Genomic DNA, 26,996 nt, shown 5'->3' on the forward strand with positions numbered 1-26,996 from the left:
AGTTGTAATATATACTTCTGTTTTGTTCAGAATGATGTTGTCTTTAAATCATGAATTACAGCATCTTCCATATGTTTTAGAGTGATTCTAAAATATATAAGTTTTAAGACCTATGTGAGCTTTATTTTTCATATTTAATGTCTCACTGTAATGCTACATGTAATGTCCCTGAGTGATTACGTTAATAGGAAATTAAATTACTGCGGTGTTTTAAGTGTTTATTTATCTCAGATTCCTTCCAAATAAATTTTTTTCAATTTAAATTATTACTATTTTAAGCGACGCGTAGCCCATGGATTTTATTTTGAAAGTGTTGGCCGGAAGCCATTTTTGCCACCGTGGTTGTTTGACGCTGGTGTGTAGCTGCGGGGGGTGAGCCAGATTAAAACAGTAAGAGAAGTGAACCCATTGATATGAGAAGACGTTTTCACATCTACGAAAGTACAGAACAACTGTCGAACACTGAAATAAGGACTCTCTGAAACCACATATTTATTGTTTTTCTTTCTTTCCCGAGATATTAAAGTTACAGGCTGTCAAGGTAAGCCACATTTAAATTGTTGGAACTGTATCATTTGTCACCTAATGGTCAGACATGATGTCTGAAAAGGTAACAGGCATTTCCTGAGACATTTGATACTGAGCTGAAGAATAAATGTGTAAACTGGTATTTTCAGTGTAAATCTCCTGTCTAGAGAGGACTTCTTAAGAACGCTCACAAGCAGGCTTGTTCAGGTAAAACCTGATGTGTTAGCTAGAACAACAATTACATGACAGAGATTTTTCACACAAGAACTCCTCTACTCTGCCGTCGGAGTACCTATGTCAGTAAGAATGCCACCAGCATTTCTTTTTGTTTCCTTGTAACAGGTAGGCTACACACTTCTCTCTTTCTCCCTGATCCCTCCATGCTTTACTCGTGTTTTTCTTTTATTTCTTATAGTCACAGCTGTCGCCCATCCAACTAACTTGAGTGTTAAATCCATAAATCTTAAAAACAAACTGTAGTCCACCGAACCCTAACTCAATATATAATATTTGTGTGTGGTAGAAATAACAATCTACAAATGTTTACTGTAAAAAACTCTCTTTGCCTCCATTCTGTCCTCTCTAGTCTCAGGATCTCGTCTACTCCTCAGTATGGCTGAGCATGCTGAGCTGCTGCTCATCAAGGACCAGTACGAGTTGGCGTTTCATTCTCTGAGCCGTGGCCTGGCCGCTGAAGAGGCCGGGAACAGATCGGAGGCCCTGGTGTATTACAGGAAAGGGCAACAGCACCTTACGCAAGGAATGGAGGTTCCCACTGGGGGGGAGAGGCAGCAAGGAGCGATTTGGGACACGGGCAGGCAGCTTCAGCAGAGGATGAGGGACACTCTGAGGACTGTCAACACCCACCTCTCTGACCTGGAGACCTCTCAGCTGACAACAGGATGCCAGAGGGGCCGCCTGTTGGTGAATTTTCCTCCCAATTTGTATCCAGACCTGGCACCAAACAGTCAGCCTCCCCAAAGCTCCCTCCACCATCTGTACCCCACCATACCTGCTACCACTCAGAGCACAACCCCAAATCCCAAACCCCCCCCTGTCAGGCCTCTTTCCCCTGCTGCTCCGCACACACATACACTCTCTGCAGCTGCTCCAGAATCTATAGCCATGGCTAACCCCGGGGACCAGCCTCCAGCATACACACCACAGCCAACAGTCGGCCACCGCAGTCTGGCTTATGGTCCGGCTGGAGGCGGCCTCTGCTCAGGAAATCAGACCGGAGCAGCAGCAGGAGGAGATGGAAACGAGCTGCTTTTCATCCCCTCTGGGGTGCAGATGTTTTTTGTGGCAGCAAATGGGCAGGTCAGCTCCCTGTCTTATCCAGGCTACCTTCGCATCTTCACATTTGACAGTCAGCACAAAGATTCTACTGCTGGAAGACCCTCAGCATTTCTACATGTAAGTATAGAGCGTGTTATAATAGGTATATGAATTAATAAGTATCTGTATGCGTGTGGGTCTGTTCGCACATCTTATGATAAAACGTGTCAAAACTGTGCTTTAATGTGACTTGATTTGGACGTGACATTTTTCTTCTGACCTTTACTTATTACTTTCAATAGCCATGAATCTGATGATTATTTTCTTAATGCATTGATTAGTTGTTTTGTCTATAAAACCTCAGAGAATGGTGTAAAATACCTGTCACAATTTCCCAGAGCTCGAGGTGATGTCTTGAAATGTTGACCAACAGACCGTAATACAAATATGTTCAATATATAATATGTTTACAATGATATAAAACGTGGACAAGCAGAAAATCCTGACCATTTTTGGCATTTTTGCTTGAAAAAGATCAATCAATTATCAAAATATTTGCAGATACATTTTCATTTTCAATCTGCTAATCGTTTAATTGACTAATTATTTCAGCTCTAAATGTAGTTACAATGTCCTAATTGCCTTTACAGTCTATCTGTAGAAGATGAGACTGATTGGCCAGATGCGAAAATACGACAGTGTTAAGAATATACTTGTGAGACTTAATATACTTGCGGCTTGAATTGGTAACATTGAGCTGTCCCTTTGCAAATCTATTGTATTCATGTTTCTCCACTGTGTCTATATTCTAAGAAATGGATCTCAGTTACTTTTCTCCATCTTTTTTTCTGCTTCTGACCCTGTGTGTGTCCTATTCATGTGGAGCCCTGACAACCTGCTTGTTCTGTGTGATGATATTTGTATTGAGTCAATATAAAACTTATAACAACAAATTACAATGATGTATTCTGGCGCCTCGACAAAGCGTGCATTATGCGGCGCTGCATGCTGCAGTGCAACCCATGACTCTGTTTCCCTCCGGACCAGGCCGGTGGGCTGCTCTCCTGTATTCTGGTCCTGCTTTGTTTCCCAGCAAGACAATGGTCCCATTAACAGATGACTCCGCGCTTCTGTTGTGCTGCTGGTCAGTCAGTGTCCTGCGCCCTCACAGGGGTCATTCTGTCAGGCGGCATACCAGTGGCCCGATGCAACAGCAAGTCTGTATCTGTATTATGTCTGTGTGGATGACTGACATAAGTCCTGATGGGGCTAAAATCCTGTAATGTGTCTTTGAGAGGGGAAAACATTGGGTCAAAAGGACCCCGGGACACTGTTGCTTGCTGGGAAATGACACTACATTTTCCTGCCTTGACAGAGAAACAGGCTGGCTTAATTGTTTGGACCTCACAAGAAACCACCTGTTACGTAATTGGGAAAATAACATTGGAGATGGTTTTTAGTTCACAGTAACAAATAAGGATTCAACAGAAGCCATCATGTCCTGCTTTTCTGTCTAATTTCAAAGGTCTGAGGTTATTGAGAACAGTGGAAGTGAAGTGGATGTCACCAGTTTTAATTTAAACCAACAACCTGATCAGTCGGAATGAATGCAGCCTTTTGTTATGATGGCACATGGGTGACCTCTGATCTAGGGGCCTTCATCATTCCCCACCTCCTCATTTTTGTGTCATTGTGTTTTCAAGGTGTGTGACTGGCTCTACCCTCTGACGGCGGACACTCCAGTGCTACTGGCTAACTCTGGGATCTTCATGTTCCCTGACTCCTTGGCAGAGACGCCTGGGTCCTATGTGGGCATAGTGTTGTCCTCCGAACTACCTGCTGCTGACCAAGAGACGTTTAGGGACCTCCTATCGCAGCTCGCTGAACTCAGGGTCCAGGTGAGTCTTTACTGCCGGTATGGAGCAAATGTAAGGATGGGTATTCATGTGGGTAGAGTCTATGCTTTGGAGCAACATGTTTAGGGTGTTTTTTCTGTGTTTGTAGAGAAAAGGAGGGTATTGAAATTAAACAGTAGTTGATAATTGCACACCCTCTTGTAGAATCCAGTGTCTCATAGCGTAAAAATCTGTTCCTTGTGTTTTAAAATTCCTGACTGTTACACAAAATAGTCATGTTATGTTGTTAAAAACATTCTTAGCCAGCTGAGTCATGGCTTACAGGAATGCTCGTTACCTGCTTGGGTCTATGAACATTTCAAAACCATCTTACTGTGTTTCCTTTCATGATAACTGTTTAGCATATGACTTAATGGATTTTCTTGACAGGGGCCAGAGGGGCCAGGGTCAGAGGTCATCAACCTGAGTGAGAAAATCCCCCTTGGTCCCCCAAAAGAGCAAACAGGCCTAACAGTGCCAACAGGGGAGAAGGACAAACCACCTCTTCCTGGATGGAGTGAGAAGATGGCACAAGGAATCTTGTCAGGTGTGTTTGGTGTTGTACACAGACTGTGTATACAGTAGATGTTCCTCTGTCTACCAAAATCACCACTAGAGGGCATTGTTCACCACTGCAGCAATCTCTCCGGAACAAGATTGAGTACTGCAAGGAAACCACCTTTTCATTTGCCTGTCGTAGATTTTTTCATCCAACATTTTTCTGGTTTTAGGAGCTACAAAGTTCAGTCAAGAGTTTGTAAAAGGAGCAGAGGCCACTGGTAGGGCCATTCATAAAGGAGCAGCCAAGATCCGGGACCACATCACACCTGAGGAAACTCCTTCAGAGGTCAACCCCCGTGTCACCAAAGGTCTGCATGTGGCTAAACAGGCCACCGGGGGTGCTGTGCGAGTCAGCCAGTTCTTGGGTAAGGACTTATATATAGTACGACTGGAACGACTAAAAATAATCCCACACAGGATATAAACATACTTACAAACAATACAAGGCCGCATGCCTGAAGAAAACTCTGATATATGCTTGATTTTCTGTCATTTCATTAGTCTCCTGTACTGTATATGAATATGGCTTTGTACCTATATGTGTGTGCTTCTACTTTACTCTCATGGTGTATATTTACAGTTAATGGAGTGAGTACGGTGGCAGGACACGTGGCAGAGAAGGTGGCGCCCCATGTGAAGAAACAGGGCGCTAAGCTGATCCCAGAGTCTATGAAGAAGAACAAAGATGGCCGTGCTTCCAACTTGGATGGAGCTAAGTTTGTGGCAGCCAGCAGTGTACAAGGTGGGTGCCAGTAACATGGACAATTCAGGATCAAGCACAAAGTTATACTATCACATATATCTTTGTACATTGTCCTACACTGTTGTCTATCTAACATAAAATCTCAAAATATTTTGAAATGTGTTAGCATTTTAAATATTTGCTTAAAGATGTGTGATCCAAGTAATTTGGAGTACTCAAATTTCTTTTTCATTTACATCCAAACCAGGTTTCTCTACGGTTTGGTCTAGTCTGGAGACCGGAGCAAAGCTTGTTGGCAAAAGTGTTACAGCAGAGACTGTCATGACTGTGAAGTACAAGTAAGTTCTCACATTTTCCATTTCCTCTCTTCTATATAGCGATTTTCTGATCATTAATAGACTATTGTAGATCTTGTTTCCAGCCTGTTTCTGAATCCATTTGGTCACTTTAAGCAACAGTACTGTGCCGCTTTCTTCTTGGTACGTTGGGAAACTGATCTGCTTTCACACCTGTTTCTTTTCAGATTTAGGGGCTTAGGGAATCTAATAAACATGTCCAGCAACATATGACTTCACGGGGGAGTAAAGGCAAAGGCTTGTGAACTAACAACTGACCCTGCTCAACCCTGTCATGTACGCTCTTTCATTAACCCAGATCGAGTCAGAAAGTAACCCCTTAATAAAACATATTCCAAATCTAACACAGCAGCTGACACAGAATTGTGTTTCATCAAACTGACATCCTTTAATTAATTCATATCTGTACATATAAAGTATGTGATTTGGGTTCTTTTTTGACCTGATGCAGTTTAAGTCTCTGTTATATGGGTGTCTTTCTGGGTCTTTCTACAGGTATGTTAACTACAGCTAAATGCTTGTGTTGGGTGGTGCTGCTCTTGCTGTTCATACTATCTGTAGCCCCTGGTTTGTTACTAATAAAACTGCTATAAAGTGAAAAGTGACTGTTTTTCTTGACCTTCGGTGTGTTGATGTGAATGACAACAGTAGGAATATCACACGTCACATTGCTCCAGCATTTAAATTCTGTACACACGCTCATTTATTTTATTACATCAAACCGTTCTTTTCTAACTCCGCCATATTATCCGTGGTGAAGGTATGGTGACGATGCAGGCCAAGCCACAGACACTGCTCTCAAGTCAGTGGTCAATGTTGGTGTGACTGCGTACAATGTTGACAATCTGGGCATCAAAGCCCTCCTGAAGACGACAGGCAAGGAGACAGCAAAGGTCATGGTCAAAAGGCCGGATGGACAGCCAGGAGAAACTGAAGGGAAGGAGGCGCAGAATCAAGAACATCAAACAAAGACAAATGGGAATGAAGTGCAGAAGAAAGAGGAGGAGGAGAAGAAAAAATAGGATGTTAATGCTTTGCTTGAAGGTCTCTGTCAGTTTGATGGATCAACTCCTCATTTGTATATTTATACAACAAAATAGGCCACTTATTTCTGGTGTGGATATGCAGTTGTATTATTTATGAATGTAAAAATAAGCAGGAAAAAGAAATTGGAGTTAGCCTAAAGCAAAGTGCTATTTTACTTCACAAGTTATTAAAATACTAAGTTATTTATATCTCTCAAGGTCAAGTGGTTACATTGTTATGTGTTATATGATTGTAAACTTTCACACAAAAGTACTTATTTTTTTGTATTTTAGCCTTTTCACAGCCTATATTTATGTGTATGTATTTTGGATAGATACAAAACATACAGTATCTATACCAGTAAATGGTAGACTTATAGATTGACCTCCTGTATGTTGAGATCTGTATGGAATTGTCCATAATAATGTAAAGCACAGATGTTGTACATAAACCCCCCCATAAACTGCACTTTTTAACTATGATTATTAGAAATGTATTTTTAAATGGGATGTTTCTTGAAAGGTGTTCTTATAGAAGGACAAAAGCAACAAAAATGTATGCAAAACCTGCTCTTTTTTTGCTTACACACAGACGTATGCCAACAGCATGTTGTTTTTCAGTTGTAATTAGATACTCTGCCAGATAAATCAACTGGCATTTATAGGCCGTTAATGTTAATGTTGAATTAAGAGCTAACGTTACACTCAGGAAGTCATTTTGCAGGCCTAATTAAGCGCGAAATTAGCTTCATAAAATGGCTGCATGCAAAATGACTGTATGTGAAGAATACGTAATTTATGAGTTATTTATTCGTGTACCGTCATATCAAACCGAGGAGAAGGTTTTATTTTCAAACCTCCCGCTAATTTGCGCCTGCGCCATCACGTCCGAGGCCACCTGAAAAAGCCGGAAGCTGCGGTCTCCATGGAAACCCTGAGGAACAAACTTTTCTTCAGTTGATGTCAATTTTTCAGAAACATGACTGGAGATAGCGACTACAGCAAATACGATTTGGCACGACTGCAGGCGGAACTTGAGCAAGAGAGGGAATTGAAGTAAGTTTGTTTGAACTAATTGTATTAACTTACTAAGTTATCAAGGAGATGAAATGTTGTTTTCCGCGGCAAAGATAGCATCGTCTGCCTCTTGATTCTAGAGAAATGCTTGAGGAGTCAGTGTCTGACTTGCGGAGCACCATGTGTGAACTGCAAGAAAGACTGCACAGTGTTGATGGGGAAGGTGAGGTATATTTTTAGAATATATCTGTAGTTATAGCGACCCAGGGTTAGCTTAACTGCTATCCACTGGTTTCTATCAGCCCAGTCACTCTTCACTGTTGTCTGTCATGTGACTATAGTGTGACAGTTTTTCTGTTTATTCTGAGGTACCAGGAAATGAGTGGAAGACACGGTATGAGTCACAGATAGAGCTAAACGGACAGTTGGAGAGACAGATGTCACTCATTCATGAGAGACTGGAGGACCTGAGTGGAAACCCCATGGGTAAGTTCACAGGCTAGTGCCCGCCTTTAAAGGGACTTATGCTGGAAGTACATTTGTTAGTTTTTATTGGACTCCATAAACTTAAATCAAGCTTTACACAAGAGTTAAACACCTCAGTATGGTTTACTTTCTCCACTCAAAGAGTGGTAGCATTGCAATACATCTTCAGTACTACATTTAAATGCCAAAACCACTAAAATCACATGTGTTGGTGACATATCAAGAATATAAACATACTATATGCACAGTCAAGTGTGGCATGGCACATAAGACCATTTAATTCACAATGTCCATGTGTGAAAGATATACTATAAATTGTGTGTTATTACATTTGAACGGCTGCTGTTTGACAGACACTTCTCACCATACTCAAGTATGGGATGTTAGAGCTTACCAACATCCCATGAACGCACCGCTGTCTCTTCAAGTCAATCAATTTGAACTGTATTAGTGTATAAGAATTGCTCAAGTAAGTTTGTATTTCAATGCATGCACAGGTAATGCTCACACACACTTTCTTGTTCTTCACAGATCGTTTGGCCTCCATCCGATCTTACGATGACATGCCAGTAGTGAGTGCAAACATGTTCATTATCTATTGAGCTTTTTCTTGATCTGTTTTGTCGTATTGGTGTCATTTAGTGAGTTTTACCAGCAGAGAGAGCCAGAGACACATAATGAGGAGAGAGAGAGAGAGAGAGAGAGAGAGAGAGAGAGAGAGGATTGTAATGCCAGCTGGTCTCCGTCCTCCAGTTGATGCAGGCTGAACAAACCACAGTTTAATCACAGCACTGTAATCACAGGATTACAAACCATGGGAGAGTAATACACACTAATTACAATGCTTTAACACTCACACACACATGAAGGCACACCACACGCTGAAAGGTTGCGCAATACAATCTAAATATGTGTGTCTGTGTGCCTTAAGGCAGAACTAACAGATGCTCATTAGTGTATCCGAGGAGTGACTGTAAGATTGTGGACAAACTGTGAGCGTGACACTAAGATAGACTGTGAGAAGAATATAGATTATTTTTAATTAGTGAAGTGACTAAATTAGGACAAGCAATACAAGAGCATGTCACAGTGTCTACAGCTCCAAAGAAAGACATTTCTCTGATACATTCTGTAGCATCAGTGCTCCTGTCTACTCAGATACCACAACTTATACTTTGAATGAAATGCACTTTGGGTTAGTAAATGTCCGCTGCTGTGAAGAAAAATGTCTGTGCTATTAAGATGCTTCACATCCAATGATTAGGATGATTAAAATATGCATAAATAAACAGAATGAATGCACACATTTATGTATTTGCCCACATTCAAATGCACATGTATAACCTAACCTAATTAACTGTTAATAAAATACTCAGCAACCGGCTGATCCACAAGCACCGCACTGATTTCTTAGAAATTTATATAATGCTGCGTCTTTAAAACACACTGCTTACGGTGTTATTCAGTAAAGCTGACTACAGTTGCTTATTTTGGGGCACAGGCAGAAGAAAGAAACTGTTCCAGAAACCAGATATATACCAAGTCTCACTGCTCTGCTCTGTGCTAGAAATCTCATGTAGCCTTACCATGTCCCAGCTCTAATGTGTTTATTTGGTTATTGAATAATACATGAGCCTAATCCATTTTCCTGCTCATGTTTTCTGCATGGACTATTCTGTTATTGTTTGATCCTTGTAGATATCACGGTGTAATTCTAGTACAAATTGATTTGTAATTAGACATCAGCAGTATGATACCTTCTTATAATTTGTAGCTTTGTTAGGAATGTTGCTAATTAATGGAAACACTTTGCGACAGGAAACACTGAGGCAGCGCCTGAAGCTCCTGACTGAGGAGAAGTCTGACCTCCAGAGTCAGCTGATGGACTGCCATCTAAGAATTGAACAGGAGGGAAAGGTGTGTTCTGGTCGACAGAGCACAATTAGAGGGATTTTGTGTTCAGTGTTGTTGAGGGTCACAATGTCTGCTGGTCTAATTTTATTATTTCTCAGACAAGCAGCTTTACATTTTTCCAGGTGATAAATATTTGAATAACAAATTACCATCATTAGCAAAGGATTGAAAAAGATTTGGCTGATATTTTTGTTTTGCATTCTTAATTTTTTTAACAACCTTTGCTACAAAATTGAACCCTAACCTTTGTCCTGTATTGCCACGACTCGGCCAGTATGCTCTTAGTTTAGCAGCTTGGTTCTTTGTTTATTGTTCTGCTCAACAAACAGCTAGATATTAGTTGAATAAAGGTTTAACACGCAGCATGTGCAGCCAGTAATCCACACTCTAATCTGTTGCTCATTAACACTGAAGACCTCCTGAAATACGCTCTAATACACAGGCAGCAAACACAGAACAAGCACTACACCCATGAGCAGACAGATTATTACTGACAGTTAGAACAAGTTTAGTCCGTGAATGGAAACATGTGACAATATGGCCCTCTGTTTCTTTCAAATATCAGGCATTTCATAAAACCAATGATGAGAGGCGGGCATACCTGTCAGAAATTGCTAAGGTAAGCATTCCATTTCATCCATGTTAACAGTAGGGCTCATAACTACTTGCAAGTCAAGCAAGTAGCTCTCAAACCAAACCTATTGACTGCTAATCAGTGAATATTAAATATATGCCACACTGAAGAATAGCTGTCATGGTTAAGTGCTAAAAAAGGACAATACAGTGTAGAGAGCCGACTGGTGTACTCTCTAGCTCTTCTCTTTCAGGCCTAGTATATGATTTCTCTCCTGTTATATAATAGGTGAGTCTCTGTTCAACCAAAAAAGTGAGTCAAGGACTTTCTGCCTTATGCTGCAACAAAACTCGTTCCTGCAGGGCTGAAATGAATACAGCTGCATGGAAACTCAACTGCATTTCTCTCTCAACATTTTCGAAACAAATCTTTACATTTTACATGTAGCATGTGACAGTGTGTGGCTGGCTCATGCCTGCTGTGAACACAAAGGCACAAACACAAATGTTTATGTGTCTTAAGTGCACTTAATAAGTCATTACTCATGAATTGTCCACTGCCACAGCTGTCCTCCACCCTTGAAGCCCAAAGAAGACAGTACTCCACCCAGCCACAGAGGGCACCAGAGAGCAAACAGAGAAGGTGAGTGAGGCCCAACACTTCCAGGTGATCAGAATCAGAATCAGAATCAGAAATACTTTATTGATCCCTGGGGGGGAATTGTGATGGCCACAATAATAATGCAGTCCATCATTATAAAACATATACACACTAATGACATACAGGACTAAAACAAGATACATGACACACAAATAACGGAACTAAAATAATCAAATTAAAAAGAGCAAAAGTATGTACAGGGCAAATAAAATGCAGAGTCAGTAAGTACATGACATAGTTACTGCTTTTAATCAAATGTTTAATTCGACTTTAAAGTTAATGTTAGGACTGCAACACTTTGAAGAGAGCTGCAAGAGCTGCATTGAATGCTACAACCAAAGGGAACAGTTTTGAAAGATATTCTGGGGTGCCCTCAGAATGAAGGGAGACAAAGTCATATAGCAGAGGAGAAACCAAAACATTTAACATTTAATGCACAAGACGCACTAAAATCAGTTTATTGACCCCCTATGTGACTACATACTACAAACAGTACATACTGTGAGTACATATTTTGGAATTTCTGTGTAAATCGATTTGATTCAATTTTGCAGTTAGTGTACTGATTTGATTTTCTGCTAATGAAGTAATCATGCTGGACAAAGTAACTCAGAATTAATAAATGAATACTTTCTGACATGTATCTTCTTAGACTATAATTGTTGCAGGATTTGAATTGAGAAATTCAGTGTTTATTTAAGCTCTCTGGAGCGCTTAACTCGACACAATAGAAAACACTGTGTATCTGCTACTTGTGTCCTCTAAACTGACTATATTTTCTGATTGCATAGAGAGAAGCAGACCAGCAGGAAGGCAGAGGCTGAGTCTAAGAAAGTAAAAGAAAGAGAAGAAGAGGGAGGAGGAGGACGTGTGAAAGGAGGAGGTGGTGGTGGTGGAGCAACAGCAGAGAGGAGAGAAGAGCAGAAATCCCAAAGGGGAAGCAGGTTACCCACCCTAAAGTACTACTTGAAACACAACCCCTAACCCAAACTTGATGTTATAGCCCTTTTTTGCTCTCTTCTGGGTATACTGGAATGATTGCAGTAGAAAAATTGCCATATACTTATATTTTCAGTGCAGTTCCTGTGTAGGTTTTCTACCCATGTGCTACAATCAGTATTGTAATTCAGTGTTTATTTTACAATTGACGGCAAATACAGTGTTACGCTAATGGTATAAAATGTCCCGTTTATAATGAAGTCTGGCATTATTATTTTCTTACATGTTTCTTTGTTCAAGTAGCTATGGGGAGAAATGTTTAAGAGGGAGGAACATTACAGGTTTTGAGTGTAGTGAGGTCATCTCCTAATGTGCCAGAAGCCTGCTGAGTCTGACATTTCTGGTGTCACTGCAATTTTTTTTTCTTCCAAAGCACCTCCTACGACTTGCGTTACGTAAGCAGCACCACAATCCACCACTCTCTCCGTATGTGGTTCATCTACAGTGCAACCAGTCACCCCCGTTCCACCCACTGACCGCCTTCATAAATGTAGGTGTAAGAAAACTGTATCCATATGAGTTGCAGTAGTGAATAGGAAAATTGCCAGAGGCTGTTTCAGTTTTGTGAAGAAGTGTGGAGGATGGGCTCAGTTCTTGTCGGCCATCAAAACATCTCATTACAAAAGACATGGTCTTATAGGCAAAACCAGCGTGAATTCATCATTTTGTCTTGTCCCTTTAGCTTTATATTCCTTGTTCACTGATTGGTCCATAAGTACAGTGACGTCATATTAATTAGCTCATGGATTGTGACCTAAAATTGGGTTTTTTGAGACAAAGACATTACAGGCAAAGAACAATTCATAAAGGTGAATTATGCATTACCCGTTCCACGACTTTATGTCCAAGAGCGGCAAGGCAGTGTGTTGTAGTGACAAGGGAACTGGCCTTTGACTAGAGGGGCAAAGATCAAGCCCCCGGTGTCAACAAGCATCAGACCAGCTGAACTGTTCTTTAGCATGGCACTGAATGCTCAACCACCTTCAGCTAGCTGTGAAGAACATTTCCTTGCGTGAATTAATAAAAATATTACAGTTTTATATATATTATTATTATATAGAGTACCACTCCCTTCAATGTGAAGATTTAGACAAGCCTTTCCAATGCTGGACATCAGATTGTAGTGAAGATACAGACAATGAATGATGGACATGAGGATGTTTTACATATTTGGATGTAACATTACATATTTGGATGTAATGTCTTAAAAATTCCATGATCCCACAGAGTCAGTCACTAACATATTGCTCCATTCATTCAATAAACCAACTCCAAAAAGTATCACCTGATGACATCATCAATCCAAAGCCTAATGCTCTAATTTCCAGCTCAAGGAGTCATTTGTTTGTGTTTGCTGGTATTGACTTTACTGTCTAAAATCATTGGTACAGCCCAGTGTGAATTCTGTTTTAGGGTGTATTTTCTCATATCTCTGATATGGTTGGCTGAGTTGGTGTACAGTCCTAAATGTGCTGCAGTGACAGGTTGTTTGTCTTAGATGAATGACTTAATTTAAAGATAGCCGGCCCATGTTGCCTTATGAAAGAGTGAGCACATTTACAGCGCACCACTCTCTCCCTCTTCCTCCTCCTCCTACTCCTCCTCTCTTTTTCTCTCTGTTTCATGCACTAGCTCATTTCAGTGCAACTCACTGCATCCTGCCCCATGAATCACACAGCCACAGAGTAATCACTTAGATGTCTATCTGCTGACAGGTGAAACATGGTGACAAATCACTACAGTATCTGTCAAAACACCATGAATCACACTGCTGCTGCCTGCCCATGCTAACTCGGTTAGCTCTTCTCTCTGTACCCACCGTGAGTATCCTGCAAACAATGTAGTGTATGTGCAAGTGCATATGTGTGTGTGTGTATAAGAGACTTGAGTTAGACTGTAAGATGTGTCAGACTGACATACTTACATGTACGGCTGTCCCTACTTTCACACACCATACTGTGTTGTGTGAAATTGTAGCATAAAGATGCAGTGATTACTGACAGAATGGAAAGAGTATCTTTGTACAGTAGCATCTGTCAACAGTCTGAGTGGGTGGGTTTTTAAATGTCTCTCCTGGGCGGTGAATTAAGACGGATTTAATTTTCAGAATTATTCCAGATGGGATCCGCCACAATATGAATAATGAGTCCATCTATCCACATCTTAATGAGCTCCAACTTTATGTTTATTATCATTCACTTCAAAGAGGCAGCAGAGATGTGCTAAATTGTGCTTTTTTCCTTGTGTTTTTTCGGTGTCTCTGAAACAACTTTTAGAGTCATGAGTCTCTGAGAGAAGATAAAACAAGTAATCTCTGTACTTTTTTTATGAGGGATAGCAGATCATAAAACTGTCCGATCCACAATAAATGCTCTGTGTTGTTTAATTCACAAATCAAATAAAATGTGCCCGCAACGACACTTTGATAGCCATAGTCACAAATGCCAAAATTCTCCATCTCTTTATATACAAGTCAATTGAATCTCAGGAAATTGCTTAGTCATGCTTCAGGAGCAAAGATGACCTCTATGAAGAATTGCACCCATTTTATGACTCGTATGGAGGCGATATTCCCAAGCCTATATTATTCTGATTTTATTGTGGCTGGTCAGTAATTAGTCAGCTGCAATGCTGATACAAATGTGGATGCAAATAAACTTTTATATACTGTATGCTCCATTACTTTGAAAGGTGCAGTAACTTCAGAGAATATTTCATTTTTGCTATTTGAATACAGGTGGACATTGACAAATATCAGATTTGATTTGCAAATTCTTAGGCATAAAGAATGGAAATGAGACCATGGTTGTACTTGTAAGTCCTTCACCGTGTCCTCCATCTTTCTTGCGCTGGTCTAAAGACAACCCACCCCGACAAGTGCCCTGTTTCCCCAGGATTAATTTAGGCAGGAACACCTTGTCAGGACCTCAGTTTGTGACGCACACTGGGTCCTTCTGTGTGTCTTCCCAAAAATAGAAAAATCTGTGCTTTTTCTGTCTGTCACACATTCTGATGCATTCATGCGCATGTAGTAAAACAAGCAGGTCAGTGCACGAAAGCCATCACGTACTGTATTTGATCATTAAAATATCTGAATAATTCATGTAAATTCTGGATTAAATGAAGTGGATGGTATTATGATATGTGACCTTTTAAAACAACCATTAAACAAACGTCACAAATATTACATAAGTGCCACTGTAAATACAATGATAGTAGGACAGTATTTTAAGAGACTGGGAAACTTTCACCGTCACTGGCACAGATACATGCTGGGTAACACGCACACACACACACACACACACACACACACACACACACACATATATATAGTTCATTGGGGAGTGGTGACGGAGCAGAAATGGGTGGTCTGTGGATGCCAGGATGTAGGTCAGTGGTCTTTATCTTTTCCATTGCTCGGAGAAACTATTTCCTCTTGTCGCATGCAAACAAACTTCAGAGCTTAGAAGCAAGCTTATGATAATGAGATAGTAGCATCCTCTCCAGCTCTCAGCTCCCTCCCTTCATGTTGCTTTATGGAGTCCTGTGTAACTCAAACATAATGTATTATAATCATTTAAACATGTAATTCCTTCGTGCACGAATTTAATAGGTGGAATTGAGTACAAATCATACTTGTCACACTGCATTTGAATCACTGTGAAAGCTGCTCTGCATAGTTTGAATCTTATAGTTTAGGTTTTAGCTGCCCAGATGCTTCTAAGGTTTTAAGAGGGTTTTAATGAGATGTGATTAACCCTTACACACCAAAATATATCTTATATTTCTTGTTTTAATGAAAATGTATATCACATATAGCACCTGAAATTAAATGAAAATGAATACATAGATCAGTTAAGGCATGAATTATGATTCTTGTAACTACTATGACCAGAGACTTTTCCAGAAATGTATTTTTTGTCATTGAAAGGTTAAAGAAAACAACGATTTTCCTTCTCTTAATTGAGCATCAAAGTGATGTGGCTTTAAAGGAAAAGCTCCTTAATCTCCATAAATGAGGGAAGATCGACCCCCCAGCTGTCTCGGTGGGGGACGACCAGCAGCACCCCCAGCACGGGTGAGAAGCGTGGGTCTGCATCCTAATGAGGGGTGGGGGCGCTGAATGAAAATCACGACAGAGTGACGTGGAGGAGGAGAGAGGAGGTGGGTGAGGAGAGAATGGGAGGGGAAGCAGCTGCTACCTAGTTCATTTCCAGTCCAGCCTCAGCTTCTTGCTCACTACGCACACGCACACACACACACACACACACACACAGACACACACACACACAAACACACACACACACACACACACTGGTGTTTTGGTGGTGGAGCACATCAACCGGACAACAAAGGGACTCACGGGGGGGGGGGCTCACTGCAGCCAGGATAGGATCACACGTTACCACCATCCAGTGTCAGCGACAGGATCACTGAACACTTTTTTTTCCACATCTACTGGGAAATAAAGCATCAGTCAGACTGGAGGTGACCGTCACAGAAGCGTTAACTGCTCTCGTGGGTAAGCTTGCCAATTATCAACTGATATAAAAGTGATTCGTTCTTTAATGTGTCATGTGCACCATTGTCTTAAAACACACTTCTCGTTGTTGGTGTTTCTTGTCACGCCTCCTGATCTCACAGAAAGTGAGACACATCGTCCATGTTTTAATCACTGTTTCATGATCATTATTTCTGTGCTGCTGTTTGTCCGGCTGCGCGCGGAGCTTCTGAATAATTATACCGAAGGGAAATTAATAAGCTATTATCGATTCGTGACTGGCGCTCTCTCTCTCTCCCTCCGTCCGTCTGCGCCTCAGAACAACTCTGACAGACAGTGTTGCGTCGTCATGAAGCACGCTGCCCGCTGCTCGGCTTAACAGCACTTAATCTGTCATTAGAGGGTTATTTTCAGACCGCGCACCAGCCACGGACACCGGCTGGCTTTATCAGCCGTCCAAGCCTCTCCTCGGTTGGTTCCTTCCTTCCTCTGCACCTCTTTGTTTTTGTTTATTTGCTTGGTAGTAAAAACTTTTCACCGCAGCCTTACCCCTCCTGTTTTTTGTCCCCCCCCTTCCCCTTCTCCAGACAGTACAGCCGTACTTGTGAGCCTCGGCAGCGAGATGGAGATGGAGCATTTCGACGAGCGGGACAAAGGTCAGAGGCACAGCCGGTCCAGTGCGAGGATGAACGGGGTGCTGAGTCCCACGCACAGCGCCCACTGCAGTCTGTACCGGACCCGTACATTGAAGACTCTGACCGAGGAGAAGAGAGCCAAGAAGGTCCGCTTCTATCGCAACGGAGACCGGTACTTCAACGGGATAGTGTATGCCATCTCTACGGACAGGTTCCGGACCTTTGACGCCCTGCTGGCGGACCTGACCCGCTCCCTGTCCGACAACGTCAATCTGCCCCAGGGCGTCAGGACCATCTACACCCTGGATGGCTCCAAGAAGATCACCACTATTGACCACCTGGTAGAAGGTGTGTATACAGCCTTTCAGCACACTTAGGGGACTACACTTAAATGTGCAGGTTTAAGTGGTCCCAGTGCCTTGCAGGACTGTTCCTCTCATCCACCTGGACTCGTGGCCATTTACAGGCTGGCTTGAAATGAGGCTCAACAAGACATGTTTTATGGACACTGTTCGATAAAAATGTCTAAGCAAACTGCAGATTATTATTATGAAGCTTATATCACTCATTTGATGGCCATATGGTGACGCAGACGTATGTTTCAGCTCAGATTAGCTCTCTCTTGATCTGTTTTACTCTCTAAGAAGTGACATGGGAAGAGCTATAAGTTGTTGTCATCATCTTTGGCTGATATAGGATATGAAAAATATAGATATATGAAAAGTAACAAGGAAAGCAAGTTGCAAAAGCTGTTGTTTGGTTAAGAGATGTTGTTTAGAACAAAGTAGCCAGCCGATACTTCCTTTCTTTACCTTTCCTCTCTGTATTCTTTCACATTCTTCCCCATTTTTGCTCTCTCTCAGTAGAGATTCTCATCTCTTTTGTTATCTCTAAAGCTCATCCAATTTCTCCAAAATGGTTTTGTAAGTAATCTCTCCTTGCTTTCCCCCCTCCTCCTCCCGAACCCCAACAGGCGACAGCTATGTGTGCAGCTCCATCGAAGCCTACAAAAAGTTGGATTACACAAAAAACGTGAACCCCAACTGGTCGGTGAATGTCAAGGCCTCGGCCGCGTCCTCCCGCGGGCCTCCTTCCCTGGGCAGCACCATGGCCGGGGCCCCCGAGAGCCGTGAAATCAAGGACTTCATACGTCCAAAGCTTGTGACAGTGGTGCGGAGCGGAGTGAAGCCCCGCAAAGCTGTGAGGATCCTGCTGAACAAGAAAACGGCCCATTCCTACGAACAAGTCCTGACCGATATCACCGATGCCATCAAGCTCGACTCTGGAGTGGTGAAGAAGATCTACACGCTGGAGGGCAAACTGGTGAGGAATCAAGAAACATCATCATTGCTATCAGCCATTTTAAAAGCCTTGTTAGTGTTGTGGAGGGCAACACACACCTTTTCATGGTATTAGAGGACATCAGACATATCTTTGACTTGGTTTTTATCATGGCAGGCTTTGTTAGCCCGCAAGGTAGCACTGTTTCAAAATGTTTCTAAAGCTTTCAGTCTAAATGCTGTCTCTGGTAATACAGTCAGTGGGAGCTGATGTTATGTTGCAGGTGTCACACATGATGAGTGGTTCCATTGAGAGAAATAGACCATACACTGAGATAAGAGAGAGAGTTGGACATGGTTTTATGTGCAATTGAAGGATCCAGCTATCCTTTCATGAAGGTGGCCGTTTTGCATTGGTGGTACTTGAAGAGGGAAGGTAAGGATCAACAGGCTGATGGAGGGATCAAAATGGCTAAATATTTCAGGACCACACTCTCATTTTTCTTTCATGAGCCTTTTTATGAATGAAGTGTTCCCGTTCACAGCCGGAGCTGTGGCGAGGAAGAGCGACACAAGAGACCGAAAGAGGTCGAGAGAAGGTAAAGATGAGAGAAATCTATGAATGGAGTCTGGGTTTCTCACCCACGCTGTAGCAATGCTTGCCAGAGCTTTGCCTCCGAACACAGAAATAAATCTTGGCCCCCTTGATAGTCCACCCACCCACTCAGCTCCCTCTCTCAGCTGTGGAGGGAGACGCTATAAAAAGAACACGCTTTAAAGCAGTGCTCTACACATACATATGTATGCATAGACAACGCACATATTCTCCACTACAGCACTAAAATGGGGGGGGGGGGGTCTTGTGTGTGTGGAAACGGCACTGAACTTGGCCTGCTTGAATGAGGTCAAACATGTTGATGTTTGAGCGTACTTGTCAAAGGCACAGAGAAAGACGACATCTCTGCCAGCACGTCAGGGTTTCAGGTTATATTTGTGACATCCTTCAGCTCTCTGGTCTCTTCCTTGTTTGTCTATCATGTCACCTCTCCATCTCTCATGTCATCCCCCATCATCGTTGTTTTCTGTCTGTCTGTCTGTCTGTCTGTCTGCTCCCCACTCTCCGCCCCTCTCTCGGTCATGTTGCAGCTCCGAGTTATTGAATGTAACGACACAGAACCGCTTTTCCCCTGGCAGTAGCATCAGAATGACACCATTATTTTGAAACAGATTGTGTTTGACGTCAAGGGCGTCCTGCCATTTTGTGTCGTACAGCCGTAATCATCTCCTAAATGGCCAATTTGTGACTCATTCTCATGAATGTGCTCTTTGCCCTCTGGGCTTTTCATTCTTAATTGCCTTTTTAGTACCCTGTGTTGCCATTTATGCCACTTCTAAAGCGTAATCTTCATGTGTTGGCACTGGCATGTCGTCCTGCCTCTGAAGCCATGCAGTCTATTTAATCATCCACTGTTAACCTCGTAGGAACTCAGTCCAGATTTCCTGATCTGACCTGCTGTTAGATCCCAGCACCAGCCAATAAAATCCCAGGATCAGGTTTTCCTTGAGAAACCTCCTGCTGGGGATTAAACTCACGCTTTTGCACAATGCCCACTAACTCAGTGGTTGCCATTAGTTACGGTTATCTTGGAGATTACACAATATATGCTGCTCTCACCCAGTTCACCCCTCTGAGATTGGAAGTAAGACTGGTATGGTCATGCTATTTTTAGACACGATATTGATTGGGCCTGTAGGCATGGTAACACGCTCACTGCCAAATTGGCTGGGCTGGGCTGAGTGCAGCACCAACTCCTTCTCGTTTTTATGTGTGATTGTGTATGCACGCGTGGGTTAATGCATGTGGGAGAGTTTGTGTTTGTGATTATTTTATTAAAAGAAAAGGGGAGAATGAGGGATTATAAAGCAAGATGGGAATTAATGATGAAGAAACCATAGAACCATGGAAAGTGGTTAGTAGACTGGATCTTTGCATTGGATTGAGAGTGTCCATGTGTGGTTCATGCATGATTGGAAATCCTGGACACGACCTGAACAGCCTCCTGTTTCTGAATTGGTGAAAGGTCTCAGAAAACAGTAGATAAGCTTGTAGCAAATGTAAACCCCCTATGAAATGTGGTTTATCCATGTTAACTTGTCTATTACACAGAGAATCAGGCTTAGTGTAAAATAAACCTCAATACCATAAGAGCAATATGAGAAGATCAAACCTCTTTTATGAAATAATAATGAATTAACAATTACATAAACTATGTCTAGATATTCATATGAATAAAAATAACATGGATGAGTGAAGGTGGGAGGGATAGGATGACTAGTGAACAAACTGTATGTTAATGATACTTATTATATTATTATACATTATTGAATATCAGCTTGCTAAAGGTAATTACCTGAGTGCGCACCAGGATAAGGTTACTTTAAGGGTTAAGTAGAGTACGTGTGTGTGTGCAGGTGCATGAGTGTGTGCGTACATGTTTTTGTGTGTGGGCTGCTGCCGTCAGCTGATCCATGTCAGTCATTGAGCCTACGGCAGAAGTAGGTTTCTGGGCCTTGCTGCCAGTTACGTTGAGTCCCGGCAGAACTGCAGAGCCTAGAGAGAGAGCATCTGATAACCGGAGTTAAGGCTCCTTCCCTTCATTAACCCCCGTAATGAGGCCAGAGACAGAGGGGCAGGATGTATGAGTACATCCCCACAGCCTTAGTCTTCCTCTCTTTCCCTTTCTCTCCATTCGTTCTCAAAGACTGCATCAGCCTACAAGATCGTTTACATGGATATGTTTTTACATAATTATTTTTAATTAATTTCATTATTTTTTCCAAAGTTTTTCCCCAAGTTCAATTCGGTTAAATACTGCGGCGAAAGTGTGCTGAGATGAATAATAAATTATGTTTTTGGTATCTGAAGTTGGGCTAAGAGTTCAGCTGGGAGTCTGTTTTCAGCTACAGTCTGCTGTCAGTCATTTATGTGTGTGTTTATGTGTATTTATATTTGCATTTGCGACTGATTGTGTACTAGGGCTTTTCAATACCATTGCCAATATGATAGCTGAGTTTCGGCATTGCAAACAGTATTGTTTTGGTTCATAACAATAAGAGTGTATTTCTGTCAAACTCTTTTTTTATTTTACAAAGGGAACCAAACTTAACAAATATTAAATGCTGTCTAAACACAAGCAGCCATGTAAGAACCTTGTCCAAATAAAATACAAAATATAAAATTATAAATGAATGCCACCTTTGGGCACTTGATGGTTTTTCATGCTCATTGCTACGAGCACATTTCAGTCGGACCAAAGAAGTGTTGGGGTTCAATACCCATCACTGTTACAGCATTTCCTATGTGGCAGCTTTCTGGGAGAACGGATAATAATGAGATGGGGATAGAGAGGAGACGACGTGTGACAGGCTGTGGACGAGTCTCTGTGAGCATCTGATATGTGCCACATACTCACTTTGCCCACTGGGAGCTTACTCTACTGTGATCGTTTTGGATATCGCATTTCTGTCTGTAATACGAGCAACTGAGTGAGAAAGAATATATCAAGTTCCGCCCCCACTGCTGTATTGATTCAGTCTCAGGTCTCACTGTACAGTCTCTGATAGGTGGTATTTTTAGCTGCATCCCCTCTCCTTTGGGGTTACCACTACTACATATTTCTCTGCAAGCTCTTCACCTTGGCCAGTTTCTATGATGATTTGATCTAGTTGCCTAGGAACCGGCCGACCTGATGTGATGTCAGACCGCAGCACGGCGAGATAGTGTCGCTGGATTGGTCTGATCAAGAAGATAGACGACCCGTAAGTCGCTTAAGACACGGACATGGCTGGCCTATTAATACATCTAATCTCTGTTTACACACACACAGACAGGGGCACGCACACTCACAGACACTGTCGGACCCCAGCTGCCGGCCTCGAGCCTCGCAAGGCTCGCGCATACTTAGGCACCGATAGTGACATCCACTCTTTTTAATGGACTCATCTAGATTTCTGCTCATGCATCGCTAGCCCTTAACTGCAGGCAATTATCAACCAGTGCATGAAGTGATGCCACTTAGTCATCTCTAAGGTTGGTTGCATTCTGTTTGTGAGTATCTCATTAATGAGCTCTTTTAGTGTGTATCTCAATGGGTCAGCGGGGGCCAGAGGTATGATTCCCCCATTGACCGTCCATGCTAAAAATACAGGGCTTACACAAAACAATGTAAGCACTTTCAATTCATCCAAATGCCAAAACTTTTTTTCCATTTAATTCCATAGTGGTGTCTATGCAGATAGTTTGGGTTTTATTTGCCCAGTTTCTTTTTTTTTTAGAAATTCCATTTATACTGGAAGGTATAAATACTCCAACGATTCAGTGCTGCACTTCCATGAAGTTAGGAGACTCACAAGAGACAGACAAAAAAAAAAGAATGGACTAAATCAAAGCAGCAGAGGCTGAGATACCCTGATGTTTTTCCAAAAACACTGGATCCTACAATTTCCATCATACAACCCAATAGCATCTTTCATTAGACCCCCCTGCCTCCTCCTGTAAATTCCCACTTGTTCAAAGTGTTCAAAGTCTCAAACCCATCATCATAACCAAATCACAATTGCAATTAACTGTGTGCATCATATCCTGTTGTGACTGCCGTTCTAGTTTTTAGCCATGCTAGTGGGATGGCTCTAGGGACTATTAGATGGACTGGCATGACATTTTGCACAGACATTAATGATCCCCAGAGGATGAATCCTACTGACTTGTGTTGGATTGGATGAACTTTATTTTCTTTGGTTTATGACTAAATACCTGCATATAATCAGCCTCAGCTGTACTTTGTGTTTGGTGCTAATTGGCAAACGTTAGCATGCTTGAACATGAAATGTTGAACGTCTTAACATCACCATGTTAGCATTATCATTGTTAGCATGTTAGCTTGCGTTTATCTAAGCACTGCTGTGCCCAAGCACAGCCTCACAGAGCGACTGGCATGGCCGTGGACTCGATTTCTTTTTTTTTTGTATGTGCATATTGTCTGTGTATGAAGTATGTTGACAGGAGTTTTGAGATTTCTCCTCTCGACATATCAAATCCGGACTGATGCAACGGAAAATTGTACCAATGAATTGACTTTTTTGGAGCTGCTTACTCTCTGCTGTCTCATGTTGCTTGGAAAACTCAAATACTGAAATGCTTATTGTAAACAACTTCAAGGTTCATGTCCTTTTCTGTGAAGCATTATTATTTTTGCATTTTATTGTCCACCCCTGCTATACATGGCGCTCTGGCATACTGTGGCATGTCTCCATGCTAACTAAACGGCCATGTTAGATAGAGGTTATATGTAGGAGAAGAGTGTGGATGAACGACTTGTTCTCTATCTGCAGTGCAGCTCTCACTTCTCAAACTGCATTGTTGGCCTGTTCTTCTTGTTGGCGAAGCTGAAGAGCTTTTAATATCCTTTTATCTTCCTCTTTTCTCTGCAGCCTCCTTCTTCTCTCTCTGTCTCCCATTTTCTTTTCTTTTCATCTTCTCTCCACCCATTACATTTTCTGCTTCTCTCTCTTGCTGCGTCACTCTTTCTCCTCTTATATAATGTTTAGTTTTCTTCCTTTCAACAAATTTGTTCTCTTCACGTCCGTCAGCCATCCATGCTTCCTCTGATCTTCTTTCACTCACCGTCCTTTGCTTCATTTTTCTCAGTCTGTCTGTCTCTTGCTGTCAACATGCCATTGTTTATATGGCTGTTTAGTCCTCATTTAATTAGCACACTCGGCATGCACCCCCAAATCCAAGAGCTACAACATATGGCATCACTCTCTGTCTCGTCCTCTCTCCTCCCTCTTCCCCTCTCTCTGTCTGTGTCCCTTTACCACACCATCCCACCTTCATTTTTCATTTCTTTTCTCAGTTTGTGTCTCACTTTTTCCTAGTTTGGTTCCCTCCCTGTCTCCAGTCTTCTCTTTGGCCTGTATCCAGCTCTGCAGAGACTATAGAAAGGGTGCTACAGCAACGTCACTTAAAATGATTGCGTATTATGAAGTGCAGGGATTATTGTTCTGCTCATACACAAAGCATTTAGCTGTTTTTTAATCTTTATTTGATGGATTGTATGTTGATGATGCCACTTTCTGTTCTGCATAGGAAGATTGTGGGAAGCAAAGTCCATCTGCTCCTTCTGATGTGCTGAGTCACAGTTACTCAGCACAGCATTGTGTGTGTGTTGGGGTGGGGTGGGGGGTATGTGTGTGTGTGATTGTGTCATGCACCTAGTATACAGTGTATTTGCAGTAAGTGACATATATGATAAATGGCTTGTAGAGCATTCCTCAGCAGAAATCTTATGATTAAACAGCAGTTTTTGTGGTTAAACAGGTTATTTAGGACATTCAGATTTTCATTTTGGATTGTTTTTCTGTCTGTGTATGTGTATGTTTCAGTCAGTTAGCTTGTGTGTCTGTTTACCACCCGAGAGGGATTGTGGCAGATCTGGATCTGCTGCCAAATTAGGATCGATGGCAGACATTTCCAGCACTGGCAGACGGTTGAGAACCTAGTCACACCACACACACACACACACACACACACACACACACACACACACACACACACACTAATGCACTTCCTGACTCACTCACTCTCTAATCTGCATTTGAAAGATTGTGTCCCAGCTTCGTACTTTTAGTTGCTTTTAGAGAGCAGGACCGTCACATCTCGACTGTCAGAGGTTTTTGTCTAATCATGACTCGGTGAGGGAGGCACAGAGAAGCCAGGTTGTAAACATTAGAAGGAACAATGCTTCTCTAAACTAACAGAAAGGCAAAAGGGTTTGTGCTTTGCTAACAAATGCCTTAGATGTTGCACCATTTAAGATTAGAATGTAATTTTCTGTAAACTGTGTACTCTGCCATTTTGAACTAATATACAATATATATATATATATATGTATACACACATTTCAGAGCTGACCTTTGTTTGATTCTTATTAGAGCTGAAATGATTAGTTGATGAATTGATTAGTCGATCGTCAGAAGATTAATCAACTATTTTGATAATCGATTAATCATTTGAGTAATTTAAGCAAAACTGCCAAAAGATTCTCTTCCAATTCTTACCTCAAATGTGAGTATTTGTTGGTCTACTTTGTCTTGGACTGTTGAAGGTTAATCAGCAGAATAAATGATAATAATTGTTAGTTGCAGTCCAAATTTTAGTCAGTTAACTGAACAGAAACAAGCATATTAACAAACTCACTCCCTCAGCCTCCTCCTGCTCCTGCTGTCTCCTCATACAGTATATTATGTACGTCTATAGAACCTGTGTACTTACAGGTTCAGCTCCTTAATTCAGCACACTCATAATATATTTGTATGCACACACACACACACATACGCTCACGCATGCACACTCATCCTTGAAAATGGCTTAAAGCCAACAGACTGAGGGGGGGGGAGCGATCAATAAAGGGGGAGAAGAAAGAAACGAGTGATCTGAGAAGAGAGAGTCGGATAAAAGCAAGACAGAGATAACTTGACAAATCAGATGTTGAGTGCAACACAAGAGATGAGGAGACCCTAAAAAAGGATTGGACGAGGGAATGGGAGTTGAGGCTGATGCCATGTTGCGTCAGATTTATGTCCTTATCGGAACAGCGCTGCATAATTCCTTATTTTTTACTTTGTCTCCCTTTAGACACATGAATGACAGGAAAACACTCTGAGAGAAACACAGATCCAGCTCCAAAAGAAAGTTTGCTCATCCCCCTGTGGAGCGCAGAAACTGTTACATAAGTTGTTATGCAACAGAGCAGCCAGCCAGGCAGTCTGCTGCACTGGTTTTGAGGTGAACGCAGTAACACCAGTACCTACTCAGCCGGCTGCACAGTTAATTGCCCTCACGTCACCGCTGCTCTCTTTTCCTCTGTTCCTCTGTCTTTTTAGCTCTTCCTGATTTCCCTCATTTCCCGACCCTTTCTGTCGTTTCCCATCCCCTACCAGCCTGATGAAACGGGGCTGTGTGCAGTGTGCTGATTGAGGGGTCATGCGGCGTGTGAATCCTCCCTCGGGGTGCAGATGGGTTTATCGTCCCCTCTTGCCTCTTTCAGATCGATTTCTGTCTACCTTTCCTCTTGTCAGGCTGTCTGTTTCTGTGTCTCCCTTCGGCCTGAGAGGAGATTATTTAAATTCTCTTAAAGAGTAAGGAAATGTATTTTGGCTGTTTCATTTTGAGAGTGACAATGAGAATTTTCTTCTGCAGATCTTTTGTCAAAAATGGGCTCATCATACAGTGACCATACAGTTCTTTAATGACGAGTCAATATACAAATACTGACCTGTTTTAAAACAAACCAATCTCTGCTAATTTCTATAAAATTACTGTCATTTAAGAATAGTAAACAATATGTTTCCCCATGACATGAAAGACCTGTCTTTGTAAATGAATGTCAGACCTATGTAGTTATATTGATCATGGTCCCACCCCTAGACCACGTAATGCATGCAGTTCTGAAGCACTGATGATACCTGTTGCAGCTCCATCACACTGCTGAGTAAATATTCAAGCTACGTCAGTCTCTTTCTT

General features: G+C 41.9%; 3 protein-coding genes across 5 annotated transcripts in view; all 3 read left to right on the forward strand.

Annotated features, from left to right (window-relative positions):
- The first annotated feature begins 1,140 nt into the window (after window positions 1-1,140).
- On the forward strand, window positions 1,141-6,489 carry sparta (spartin a). Its single transcript, XM_070917945.1, has 7 exons — window positions 1,141-1,944; window positions 3,510-3,704; window positions 4,092-4,248; window positions 4,433-4,627; window positions 4,843-5,004; window positions 5,213-5,303; window positions 6,082-6,489. Exons 1-7 carry the CDS (start codon window positions 1,141-1,143, stop codon window positions 6,341-6,343), a joined length of 1,866 nt encoding a protein of 621 aa, XP_070774046.1. The 3' UTR covers window positions 6,344-6,489.
- Window positions 6,490-7,325: 836 nt separating this feature from the next.
- ccdc169 (coiled-coil domain containing 169) lies at window positions 7,326-11,981 on the forward strand. Its single transcript, XM_070918077.1, has 8 exons — window positions 7,326-7,402; window positions 7,504-7,586; window positions 7,739-7,849; window positions 8,381-8,421; window positions 9,668-9,766; window positions 10,329-10,382; window positions 10,903-10,979; window positions 11,789-11,981. Exons 1-8 carry the CDS (start codon window positions 7,326-7,328, stop codon window positions 11,979-11,981), a joined length of 735 nt encoding a protein of 244 aa, XP_070774178.1.
- A 5,126-nt stretch (window positions 11,982-17,107) lies between these two features.
- Window positions 17,108-26,996, forward strand: part of LOC139294924 (serine/threonine-protein kinase DCLK1-like) — a 45,708-nt gene continuing 35,819 nt past the window's right edge. For 2 of the 3 annotated variants that reach the window (XM_070916925.1, XM_070916926.1), the window contains exons 1-2: window positions 17,120-17,480; window positions 18,106-18,455. In XM_070916925.1, coding sequence (XP_070773026.1) covers window positions 17,120-17,480; window positions 18,106-18,455 — 711 coding nt within the window. Of the gene's footprint in view, window positions 17,481-18,105; window positions 18,456-26,996 lie in introns of all 3 variants that reach the window. The other variant, XM_070916927.1, reaches the window with a different exon arrangement.

This window comes from Enoplosus armatus, chromosome 13 (assembly GCF_043641665.1).
Source record: "Enoplosus armatus isolate fEnoArm2 chromosome 13, fEnoArm2.hap1, whole genome shotgun sequence".
Lineage (NCBI taxonomy): Eukaryota > Metazoa > Chordata > Actinopteri > Centrarchiformes > Enoplosidae > Enoplosus > Enoplosus armatus.

Bases quoted from the DNA above. Each gene is read 5' to 3' on its own strand.
- sparta (XM_070917945.1), top strand. From the start codon at position 1,141: ATGGCTGAGCATGCTGAGCTGCTGCTCATCAAGGACCAGTACGAGTTG. The intron at 1,945-3,509 runs GTAAGTATAGAG...TGTGTTTTCAAG, and splicing joins GACCCTCAGCATTTCTACAT to GTGTGTGACTGGCTCTACCC. The intron at 3,705-4,091 runs GTGAGTCTTTAC...TTTTCTTGACAG, and splicing joins TCGCTGAACTCAGGGTCCAG to GGGCCAGAGGGGCCAGGGTC.
- ccdc169 (XM_070918077.1), top strand. From the start codon at position 7,326: ATGACTGGAGATAGCGACTACAGCAAATACGATTTGGCACGACTGCAG. The intron at 7,587-7,738 runs GTGAGGTATATT...CTGAGGTACCAG, and splicing joins GCACAGTGTTGATGGGGAAG to GAAATGAGTGGAAGACACGG. The intron at 9,767-10,328 runs GTGTGTTCTGGT...TTCAAATATCAG, and splicing joins GAATTGAACAGGAGGGAAAG to GCATTTCATAAAACCAATGA.